Genomic DNA, 12,378 nt, shown 5'->3' on the forward strand with positions numbered 1-12,378 from the left:
TGCACACACAATTCAAATTCCAAGTAGTACGAACGTTTTTTTTTAAGTTGCATGTTGTTTGGTTTTGGGTAAAATGCCTTTGTTTCTCTATATATAACAAATTGGACTGTGTGTGTGTGTGTTTGTGAGTTTTGTTGTATTGCTGCCCATTTTGCAATTTCTAAATTTTCGTCTAATTATCCAAAATACCTCTTCTAGCCAGCGAAAATCATCGTTTCGAGTGCATTTCATTGGAATAAACCCATTATTCTCTCTTTTATTCTCAGAATTTTTGTCGTATTTACTCATAATATTATTAATAGTTTTTTTTTGTTTAATTTTAAACATAATAATTTAATGATTCTGTTGATTTTTTAGACTATAAATTTGTAGGAGTTTTTTTTTTCTTATTTTTTCTTACTTTTCTTTCATTTTTCATCAGAACCATTTTTTTTTCTGTGTGCTTCAAAATTCACACATCACAATTGTTTTTTTTCTTCCATTTTGTTTAGCCTTAATTGTTCTATATTTTGCCTGGTTTTTTTTTGCTGTTTCTATTTTCACTTGACATGCAGTTTGAACGTGCAACAAAAATCCATTTTCATTTTGAGCAACAGCACGTTGATTTTGTGACAACGTAGATTGAATGCATTTTGCGACAACGATGATGAGAGAATAACAATGACGGCTGACAATGATGGTGTTCACTCGGTCGGTTTGTTTAACACAAATAGCACTCGGTTCAGTGTCAGCCTCTGGTGAATGTTCGTATCAATTCGGATGTGACTTTGCGCCCCGACACTGCAAACAAGAAATAGACACAACATTAGCCTTCACTTGCCATCATTGCACATGTTCATCGGTCATATTTGGGGACATGTAACACAACGACCACCCAACTAACTTTGACCGGTTCAAGAATTCTTTCAACCATCTCTGTGCACCCCAGGCAAAGGGTTTTGTATGTACCCGCGCAAGGGAGCCCAAGACTAGCGATTTTTTTTCTCAAGAAAAACTCGATAAATCCACTGAATTATTCATTTCAGGCTTTTAATAGTTGGTCAATATGTGAGTTAGTGTTTTTGATTTTATTTTCCGATTAAAATCGATCAATTTGAGTGAGTCAATGGTTGTTGGACTCAAATTTTCAATCAATTCTCGGTGCTCAAAGTGCTTGAATGTGGTGTGTGTGTATGTGGGAATTTCTTGAACCGTCAAAACTTCCAACAGATAAGGAAAAAACAACGAGACACAGAGACAGAAATGCCAAACAGAAAAACTGGCGATCAAACAGTTTTAAGTGTCATCACAGAAATACAAACCTGCCCGAGCAGCGGCCGCAGCAGACGTACGTTTGTTTCGGCTTCGATTGCTTTTGCTATCCTTGGTGCGTTTGTGCCGGTTTTTCACCGGGCTATAGTCGGTGGTGTCACGACTATCTTCGTCGCTAATCACAAGCGGTTTGGCGGAGGTGTGTGCGCCACGCGTACGAATGCATCGTGTGCTTGGCCTTCGATAATCAAACGAATCATGTGAACTGTCCTCTTCGCTGGCCGGCGATGACATGCCACAACTGCTGTTATACTTTCGACGACCCTTGCCACCAACGCCTAGCGTTAACGATTCCGACGATTCAATCGTACTGCTGCTGCTGCTGCTGTTCTTTGTGCCACTGCCACCGCGTGTATTCAAATCCCACCACGCAATTTTCGAGCTAATTTCACAGCATGGATTTGATGCATCCGAATTTTCACTGGATGTAGGTGCTACAGCAGCAGCAGCTGCTGTTGTCGTCGTCGTCGTTGTTGTTGTGTTGATAGCCGTAGCGACGGTCGATTCAGTTGACGCTATTGTTTTCCGCTTTCGACCATTCGTTTCTCGATATGCGCTGATCTTTTTCGTCGGTGTAATGACATTTCGCAGGCCGGATTTGCGCCGTCGTGTGGTTTTGGTCGCTTGTTTGGCAGTTTGTAATGGGGATGCTTTTTCCAGGGCATCATCGCTTGCGTTCGGTATTCGAACATCTTCAGCACTGTGACCGTTCAGCTTTTTATCCGATGCAATGTTAGTAGTGCTGGTGTTGGTGGAGGCTGGTTTGCGTCGACCACGTACCACCGTTGGTTTCACCTCTTCGGTGATGCTGTTGTTGTATTCGAGCTGCTTGACCAGCAACGATTGCCGTTTCCGCCACACATCCATCATCGCACGATTATAGCCCTTGATACAATCCTCGGGCTGATCCAAATGATCGCGATCTTTGTTTTTCGTTTTCAAATTTTCCGTTTGAATGATCGCATACGTAGGTTTTCCGGTGTAACGGCGGACGGGCGTTTCATCGCATGGTTCACGTTCGAATTCCTTTTCGGCCCGTTGCCGTGCTATTTGATCCGGATCGGTGCTCAATATTTCAGTCCATGAGAATTTTGCTCGTCGTTTTTTCGTATTTTGTGTGGCCTTCGATCGGAGATTTTTCGGTGATATTTGATTTGGTGTGGTTGGCGTTTCACAAAATGACATCATCATGCCCATTTTCATCATTTTTGCCACATCCATCATCTTTTGACCGAGCACATTGTGTACGGCATCAATTTCATCGGTGTCCAATTTGCGTTGCGGTGCCGCTCGTAAGTCCGCCACATTCAATACCATTTCACTTTGTTTATAGCCTAGCTTAAGGAATTCTCTCAAAAATATATCTTTACATAACTTATAGTTGGGTCGATCGTGATAGGCTAAATTCGCGACATGTGTTAAAAATTCATAAATAAACGCCGGTATTGGAACATTGTAAAATTTCTTATATAATTGCTTAATGTCAGTCATAAAATACTCCTTCATTCGATGCACTTGCTCCGGTTGGCTCATGATCTTCTCATTTTTCCACGGTAAATAACCCTCTTTCCAATAAATTAAATTGTATGCCAAACATTCGAGGTCACTGCGTCGCGAATGGGCACCCATGTGTGCGTCGCGTGATGTAAACTCAAGCGTACCATCATGTGCTCGTCGCTGATCCATCACAAATGGCCGATGTACACCGTTTGAATCGACAAATTTTAGCGCCAAACCAAAATCAATCAAATGTATTCGATCTTCCGATTGCATCTCATCGTCCTCACGCAATGTGGCCAATTGATCAATGCCATTTTTCACTTCTGATCGATGCTGAGATTTTTCCGTTGATTTTTCAGCCGATGAATATATTCGCTTTAAGTAGCTATTTTTACGGCCCCATTCATCATCATCCAAATCACTATTTCGACCCATTTCCTCGTCCTCGTTCTCACAATAGTTAACCTTTTTCGTTGAACGACGCAAATAATGTGAACGCACCATCGCATCATAGGTTTCAGTGCTGTTCGACTCTTTGCGACACGATCGCATCGGATTCGAACCACTGAACTCCACTTTTGTGTTACGACGCCGTGAGAATGTGTACTCTTTGTCCGATGTAGAATTCGTGCTATTTGTATCGCTGTCCACACCTGAACCGAGATCTAGGAGGAAAAATGAAAAAAAAGAACCAGAGCTATTAGAATTGGTTTTGGCGAGAATTTTGGAGGCAGTTTGACATTTTTTGATTGAAAGAACCAAGTTTTGGAAAACTTCGAAACATTTTGAAGGAAAAAGATTAGGAAATTCAAAATTATGAAGAAATTCTAACGATTTACACGACTTTCAAAACAAGTTTTACGCGATTTTACTCACCCGAATTAGATATGACGTCGTCGTCGTCTTCGTCATCCTCATCCACCTCATCGTCGTCAACATCCTCATCCTCATCATCGTCGTCATCGTCGCTCAATTTATCGAAATCCTCGCCAAAATCGCTGTCCGATTTGTTGCTCGATGCACTGCTGCTCGATTCCGCATACGATTTCGATTCGGCCGTTTTTTTTGCCTGTCTCGTATCACTGTCATTGCGTGCCAATGTCATTCGCAATTTGCGAACCGGTTTCCGTTTATCGGCACGTTGTTTGTTGGCGACCGTCGTCACCGTTTGCTGTTGTTGGCTCGTTGCATTGCCGCTGCGCTGCTTTTGTTCATTGTCTTTGCTTTTTTTGTACGTACACTTGCCAATCATTATGTTCTCAGCCTTAATGTCCGAATGTGCGTACCCGCAGTCATGAATATGCTCTAAAATGTCAATCAATTGGCTGGCTATGATCAGGATATTCTTGGTCTCCACTTGACGGCTTCGGATTATGGAATGTAAATCAAAATCGTAGCGTGGCAAAATGAGGAAACGATATCTCGTCTGACCAAAGAAATGACCACCCGATGCCATGTACGTTGGCATACCCAATGGCAACGGTTTCTCCTCTGTAACACACAAAAATTGCACCAAATTTAATCGAATCGCATCAAAATGAATGAAAATAAAGAGAGAAAAAAAACCACTTCAACTCACCTGTTGGTTTTCCCGATTTGATCAAACAATGAATTTCCACAAACAATGGCCCACTTTTGTGTGGCTCAATTTTTACCACAAATTTCGCATTTTCACTTGTTACTGGTTTGGATATATCGTCGGAAGCCAAGAAAATTTCACCAAAACTGCCTTTGCCTATGGGAAGAGAGAACAACGAGAATTGAGTTAGTGAGAATAGAATCGAATTGGAATTTGAGTTAGTGCATTTTGTACATTGGAATTAATGTATTGATTCACTCCAATTGGGTCGTTTGGAACTCAGAATGGGATTCAATCCAAATTTAATCCAAAATTGTTTTCAAACAATTTTGACGATTTCATACATTCAGTCCAGCTGAAGTGTCAACTCATAATCAAATAAAGTGAAGAAATTAATGTCAAACTTACCGATTGGTTTGCCGCATCGCCATTTTTTCGCGCACAGATCGGTGAGCACGGTGCCGTCCACCAGATCCGTGGTTAATGAATAGGTGACATCGTTGATGGCCGCCGCTGTGGCCGTCAACTGATTTGTAGTCTCGGTTGCAGTAGCATCGTTAACGTATGGTTGATGTGACGATTCGGTTTTACGTTTTTTATTTGTCGGTGTATCCAATTGCGAATCATGATCAACATATCGTTTGCCCATTTTCACTTAGAGTTCGTGTATGTGATTCCGGTTCTGTTGATTGAAAAAAAAAACATTCTTAATGAGATAAGCTCCGAGATTCAAACAAATTAACGGAAAAAAAAACAACAACCCGAGCTAAAATTAATAGTCAATTTCAATGACAGTTGCACCCAAAAATATTGATAAGCATTGATTAGTCGATTCCTTTTTTTTGGGTGTCTAACACACGACGAGTCTCGTTTACATTGACAGTTGTGAATTGCCAAACAATAGGCTTTTCTCGCTGTGTTATGCGAAGGGGAATGCGAAGCGATACAACGAAGTGTCAAAATTGTGCAAGTGTGTATGCGTGTGTGGTTGTGAAGAGGCCCCATTTCATCTTGACGAACACACAAACAGGGTGTATATATTTTTTGGTGAGTGCAAGTGTGTATGTTTTGTAAACGTTTTACCCATACACATACACTCATCCACTCAACTCCATGATTTGTTTAGTGTTCGGCATTTGTGTGGCTGTTGTCATACATATACGAACGGAGAAGATGATGTCTCGTATTACACCAATGTTCGCAAGGCTATTGTATGAATTGTCTTCGTTGTCATCATCGTCACCTCTCTTTCGCACACACAACTTGTTTCTCTCTGTCTCTCTGTCTCTCTCTCTCTCTCTCTCTCTCTCTCTCTCTCTCTCTCTCTCTCACACTCTTTCTCGTCTCTTCAACTATCGAAGTGCGATGCGTTGGTTTTTTTTTGTGAATGAAATGAATGGCGTGAAAGGTACGAGTGAATCAACATACAAAGCTAACAAATTTTATTTTGGTGAACGCATTTTTCGACGGTCATGTACTTCTCGGCGTTCAAACGCACACGACTAATGAACCAAATACATCGCTCTTCTCGCAAGCGCGCTCGCTGTGTCCGTACGAACCGTTCCCTTTCTCTCGCACCTACGTCAAATCGCTAGCTTCTTCTTTCTACCGAAACATTTAAATTCTCTCGTGGATTGAAACATTTATTTCCGTTTCACAAAACATTTGTGCCGATAGAAATGACGGTTACGTTTTGATTCACAGAAACATGAGAGTTTTTCTAGTCTCTTTTGCTTGAGAATTTTAACTGTCCACACTTGAAATGTGTGAGTGTTTTTTTTTAATTGACGAATGATTCACTGAAATCGCTTTGGGTGTGAAGTCTTTGAACGAAATCGCTTTTGGAAATGAAGGCTCTGATTGAAATTTGCTCTAGACGTGGAATCTCCAGTCAAAGTTTGCTTCGAAAATAAAGTATTTGGTCGAACTACGGCCTGCAAATGGAATTGATGTCCATTAGAATTGGATTTTTTTTAATGCTTTGCATTTTTCCTGCGCCAGAAAAGTCGCACACAGTCGTCGTTTGAATCGGAGCAACTTGGTATTGAACCGTTCAATTTGCGCGTTCAAACAATTCCACCGAATTGTTTGCATATTCGTTATTCATGCCACAAAAATAGAATCATTTGTTTAGCAGTTTTGTATTGAAATAGAATAAAAATCGATTGTTGCCAACTGGTATTGTTGTTGCTGTTCTAATAATTCTTCTTCTTCGTTTTCATTGTTGTTGTTGATTTCAGGGTGAAAATAAAATCTCGCCTTTTTTTCTTAATGTAAATGACGCATTCGGCCCTACTGATTCACGCATTTTTGCACACAAAATATAAACAAATGAGGCAATAAACAAATTTTGCTTCTCTTGACTTTTGCATGTATGCATTGTGTGATGCTTTGTTTCTTCTCTGCGAAAACAACTAAATCAATTGTGACGCGCATCGTTGAGAACGAAGCAGCAGCGACACACACACACAGAGAGAGAGAGAGAGAGAGAGAGAGAGAGAGCGAATAACAAGCGCAAACCACATTCACAAATGGAAAATCTTGTTGTTAGGATTTCGAGCAAATCGATGCGCGATGCCGTACAAAAATACACACGACGAACTAAACGAATGAGAGAAGAAAAAAAGAAGTGCATAGCACGAAGCACACGACAGCAGTTGAATAACAGTGAGAATGAATGCAGAGAGCGCGATGGAGACGGACGAGAGATAGTGAGTGAGTGAGTGAGAGAGCGAAGTATCGAGGGATAGAGTAGGAAAAACGGCAAACACACGCACTGGGCGCATTAATACAGTCATTGAGACATCTATTCAATGCAACTTCTATACATATACCGAATCGGGGCCAACAACGACGACGACGACGACGACAACGACGACGGGAAAAAAAGTGCACAGCATATAACATGGAGGAGTCGAAAAAAACCACAAATTTGCTCAAATGCCACACGATCGAATTGGAAACACGAAACAAACGAGATGAAATGTAACCGAAAAAAATGAACGCACAATCGCAATTGTGCAGATTAAAACTAGGCTCTCACTCGCTCAAACTGTCTGTGTCGCAAATTGTCTCGAACAATCGAGAAATGGTGTGTTTAGTGCGCACTTTTTTTTCTTCTGTCGTATGTTTTTTTTTTGCACGTAGCTGTTGTCACAAACAATTGTCTATCGCCACTTGGAATGAAGTGAGTCAAAGAAGCAACGACGACGAAAAAGAAACTAGCACTCACTGACAATGACCGCAACAACAACAACAATAACAGTAACAACAGTAAGACGATGGGCCATTTCACTGTCGCTCCAAAATAACTAGCACTCGGTTCACCTGTTTTCTTCTTCTTCTTCTTCTTCGTTGCCTTTACTCGTTTTTGTCATATGAAATCGTCTTAAAATCGATATGCAACTGAAATCACATACATGTACAGACACATACACAAAATCCAAAATAACTCAATGAAAAGTACGAACCAAAATAAAAAGCGCACTGTTTCATACCTATTCTCTTGCATGGATCAGAAATTGTTTTATCATAATTTCGATTGGGATTCTCTTCTTCAAATGGAAACAACAAACATTTTCATCACCACACTATCCGCATTGAAGACATTTTCGTGTTTCGCATTACATATTACGATATATTAAACAAATTTTCTCTTTGATTTCAACGCAACCAAGAAGAGACAGTGAGAAATAGGTAAAACAACAAAAATAAATAAATTACTGGCAAACTTAATTTTAATACTACACACTACGCCACTGAGAACCACGACAAATAATTTTTGAACAAAGAAACACTCTATTTTTTTCTTCTGCTGTGCCTGGTGTTTGAACTCGACGAATGAACGAATGAAATACAAGAAACAAAAAATAAGAATATCGAAATCGACGAAATGTTGTTTTGTACCCGTTTTTTTTTCTCTCTTCAGTTAAGCATTTTCTTTAAGTTCCAAGACGTGTATGTGTGTATGGTTTTTTTTTATCTACTGTATCGTCTGGTTGAATAATTTTCCATTCGATTTTCGTTTCGTTTCGTTTTTTTATTCGCGTTCTTGCACAAACGATATAAAACACACAAAATTTTCTAGCTGATGACAAAATGTGGTGCAATTGAAATATGTCGACTTTTATTTTAATGTTGTTTTTTAAAACGAGTCGTTCAAGTGAATTTTCACTATACACAGTCGTTTTGAATGAGACGTGATATCGCCATTTTAGAAAATATTTCTTTTTCTTCTCTTCTCTCTTCGTGTGTTTCGTTTCTCTTTTTTTTATTGTGTGTGGCTTTTGAGAGTTAGCAGCAGCAGCAGCAGTAGTAGTAGCTCTGTAGTATACAGCACGGTGTTAGTGTTGTAGACAAGCAAAGCAGTGTATTCATTGACAATGGTGCGAATGAAACAGCGCATATGACATACGAATCTAACGTACGATACGGTTATGGCTGTGTAACAGAGACAGTAATGTGACACCAAATTTTTTTTACCGTAAACTCATACTAACACCAGCAATACACGCACACATCCACTGTTGTCGAACATGTCAAATGGACGCGTGAATGTGTATTAGTTTGTATCGCTATACACAGATTTCCCTTCATATGCTACAAACCGTCCGACTCAATCAACATTTTCGCACCGCAAACGAAGATACATGATTGATTTGTATGCGTTTGTCGCTAGTTGCCTTTACTCGAGCCGTTTTTTCTTCTTCTCTAGCTTGTCTCTACCGATAAGCACTATACACACCATCGGTTGTAATACAGAAACACTGTAGTCCACACATAAAATGCTACTCTCGAATCCGAAACTATCACGTACACACAACGGTGCGTATGCTGACTGCCTTGGAGATATATTTACTCGACCGCTTACCTGATGCAAAACACTCTAACGGACTTTGAAGAAACAACAACCAAACACAACGATTGAGTAGAAATTTAGACACCCGTTTGACAGAATTTCAATTCACATTTCAAATGTTTACGACTCACTTTGTCAATGAAAGAAAATTTTCAAATTTTTCACTCGTTTCAAGGAGATTTAAACGATCGTTTTTTTTTTCGTTCATCGAACGACAATTTTAAACGACAATTTTTCATTAGAACGAAATTCGCTTCATTGAGGGTTTTTCATTGAGAATTCGATTTTTTGAATTTGATCGTCGATGTTATGGCGATTTTTCATGAGAAAAAACCATTTTCTTGAATATATACCGAGTTCGTGGGGAAATTAAATTCAACAGAAGAGAAATGTTTTCAAAGGGGAATTTATGAACAGAAAATCGCTCGAAAAATGTGGATTCAAGTGAAAAAAAATGTGGATTTAAGTCGAAAAATCGATGAGAAGAAATCAATCAAAAATGCATGAGAATTCGCAATTTCCCCATACCAAACGCGTTTTTACATAAAAATCGGGAAATTGTCCATTCATATCGTAGAAATCATTAAAAAATATCATAGAACAAAAAAAAGAGTTAAAAAATCGATGAATCCAAATGTTCTCCTAAAATATGATGTATTCAAATGTGTTTGGTCCAAGTTGTGGTAACAATTCAAATGTCAGTTTGCAAAAATGTGGAGAATCGTAGTTATACTTGTATTTCTGTTGTTGTCGAAAGGTAAAAACCGCAAAAAGTCTACAAGAAATTGTGACATGCATACATTGAAAGGCATTTAACCGCTTCGCGTATCGACACACTGACTCACGTACGCATATACACACACATGGACATACGCACCGGAACCTTCTCATACGCTCATACTATTGATCTGCATATACAAAGTGAGTGAGTCTTTGGTGTTGTCTTGCCACTGGAATGTTTGTATGTGCACGGACGACGCGCACACAACGCAGCCAGCAAAGCGACTATGTCTCCTCGTATGCACCACAACGAATCCACACTCGAAGACTACACGAAGCGACGACGGTCGAAATGAACATGAAATATGAGCGTCACAACCATTTCTTCGGTTGTATACAGAGACAGAGGTAAAATCAGCCAGAAAACAACTTGGATTTTTATATACATGCACAACTCTCTTTCTCGCCTTCAATATTATTTTTATTTTTGCGATCGAACTTGAGACCAGAAATCATATGATTCATTTTCAGAAAGACAATAAAAGCATGGAAAACAAAATGGTCATCGAACAATCACTTAGTCCGAATCAATTAAACTTATTGTGCAAGTTTATTGATTTACATTTAAAAACAAAACGGAACCAATGATTAAAACATGCTTAATCAGTTCAAATGGGAATGTGAGTACTTACAATCATGTATGCCTTTGTTGCCAAAAGAACATGTTCAAAATACGATCGAGTTTTGCGCAAGCATTTGCAATAAATATGATAATAAATCCAAACAATAGACGGAATTGCAGCAACAACAACAACACTATATCAGTAGTTGAGGCTCGAATGGAAAATTCGTCACTCAATCGTTCTTGAGCACACAAAACAATTTTCACAATTATTCACAAATCACAATTGATCAGCACTTTATTTTATTTCCAATCAAATATATATCATTTCTGCATGCAACCAAATGATTTTTGAGTCTGAATTTGGGTTTTTTTTCTTCTGCCTCAATGAAATGTTTTATTTACTGGTTTACAATACCAAAACACCAGCTTTGGATACGAAATTTTTTTTTTGTTATGTTTTTCTTTCTCCTTCTCCTTCTGTGTGTTTGTCGGGCGCTATGTATTGGTGCAAGCATTCAGCAATTTTATGGGTCTATGATGGTGTGCATGCTATTTTGCTTCAGTTTTCATTGCCGTTGCACTCGCCTTTTCCACCGAATTTCAACAACTGAACTGTCAAACTCAGAAGATGCTCGAAGCGAATGCACGCGTATGTGTATGCCCTGTACAGTTCATACGCGTATTACTGGCCGTCCGGTGTGCCTGTGTATTTGTATTACTCTCGGTATTCCGACACTTTGACAGTTTTCACACACGCTGAATATTGATGAGTGAACCGTAACTTTTTACCGCAAAACCAAACATGGAAAATGGATACCAACAACCCATTTCAGCAAAAATGTACTGCATTACCGAAATTGCATGGATCTGTACAACATTTTCTTACTTTTTAGGGCCGAATTAAAATGAGAATATTTCTTGAATATTTTTGATGTTCTTGATTTTTGAATTGCATTCTTTTTCTTTCAATTTTTAAAGAATTTAATTTTATTTCATACTTAAGCAGATTTTTTCACTTTTATTTCATGATTTTCGAGCAATTGCGCAATTTTGAATTATTTTTTCTTTCATCTTCCTCTGTTGAATCAAAAGTATGTTTGATTTTTTGAAGATATGTGGTTGAGTGCTTTTAATTTTTTCATTTGATACACAAAATAGCTCTTCTTTTGGAATTCTGAGTCAGAATTCCTGACCAAATTTTACATTCATATAGGGTCGTGGGCTACTACGATTTTTTTTTTATTAATTAACTTTGCCTATAAATAGTGTCTCATATTCTGTGTCTCATTTTTATCATACTGTCATTCAATAAATTATCAATACCACCCAACCATTTTACATGGGGACCCCGAAGAGATGATTTCTTTTTTTGAGAGAGAGATTGAGGATTTTTTTAATATTCCAAAAAAAAATTATCAAATTATATCAATTTTCTATCGAAAAATCAAATATTTATCGCCATTCTTCGATGGAATCAACTGATCTGCCAATGAAATCAGCTGATCTGCGCTAAATTTTGTGCCAAGTCAGAGTATATTAACCAAAAAATAGCAAAAAAAAAACACAGAAAAATATAACAGAAAAAATAGCCAAGCAACGTAATTGAATAAAGAAACAATAAAGAGATTCTTACCATGAATTTCCCATTTTTGTGCTGTTTTGACTAGAATGGAACGAGAATTTGCTTTCTTTTTCTTCGAAATAATTGTTCACATGTTGATGTTATTATAGTGATTGAAGCATTTTTTATTCTTTTTATCGGAAGAAAAATCGTTCGAATTAATT

The 12,378-nt window shown here is 38.5% G+C and overlaps 1 protein-coding gene across 7 annotated transcripts; it reads right to left on the reverse strand.

The window, feature by feature from the left end:
• Positions 1-214: 214 nt before the first annotated feature.
• LOC129574371 (uncharacterized) lies at positions 215-11,355 on the reverse strand. Of its 7 annotated transcripts, none has more exons than XM_055456316.1 (7): positions 7,888-9,220; positions 7,623-7,795; positions 4,799-5,072; positions 4,391-4,546; positions 3,688-4,302; positions 1,302-3,476; positions 215-780 (listed from the first exon to the last, which is right to left on the reverse strand). In XM_055456316.1, the coding sequence occupies exons 3-7, from the start codon at positions 5,037-5,039 to the stop codon at positions 728-730; spliced, it is 3,240 nt and encodes a 1,079-aa protein (XP_055312291.1). In that variant the 5' UTR covers positions 5,040-5,072; positions 7,623-7,795; positions 7,888-9,220; the 3' UTR covers positions 215-727. The 7 variants fall into 7 exon arrangements, with proteins under 7 accessions (XP_055312291.1, XP_055312292.1, XP_055312295.1 ...); XM_055456317.1 differs by having other exon boundaries at positions 7,718-7,795; positions 7,888-8,783; XM_055456320.1 differs by lacking the exons at positions 7,623-7,795; positions 7,888-9,220 and adding an exon at positions 10,661-11,355.
• Positions 11,356-12,378: the final 1,023 nt, after the last annotated feature.

Source organism: Sitodiplosis mosellana, unplaced genomic scaffold (genome assembly GCF_009176505.1).
Source record: "Sitodiplosis mosellana isolate CC-2019 unplaced genomic scaffold, AAFC_SMos_1.0 Smas_scaffold_6162, whole genome shotgun sequence".
Classification (NCBI taxonomy): domain Eukaryota; kingdom Metazoa; phylum Arthropoda; class Insecta; order Diptera; family Cecidomyiidae; genus Sitodiplosis; species Sitodiplosis mosellana.

Excerpts from the sequence above, each read along its gene's own strand:
- LOC129574371 (XM_055456320.1), bottom strand. The coding sequence starts at position 5,039 with ATGGGCAAACGATATGTTGATCATGATTCGCAATTGGATACACCGACA. Across the intron at positions 4,547-4,798 it reads GCGATGCGGCAAACCAATCG|GCAAAGGCAGTTTTGGTGAA; the intron begins GTAAGTTTGACA and ends CTCTTCCCATAG. Across the intron at positions 781-1,301 it reads TGCGGCCGCTGCTCGGGCAG|TGTCGGGGCGCAAAGTCACA; the intron begins GTTTGTATTTCT and ends TCTTGTTTGCAG.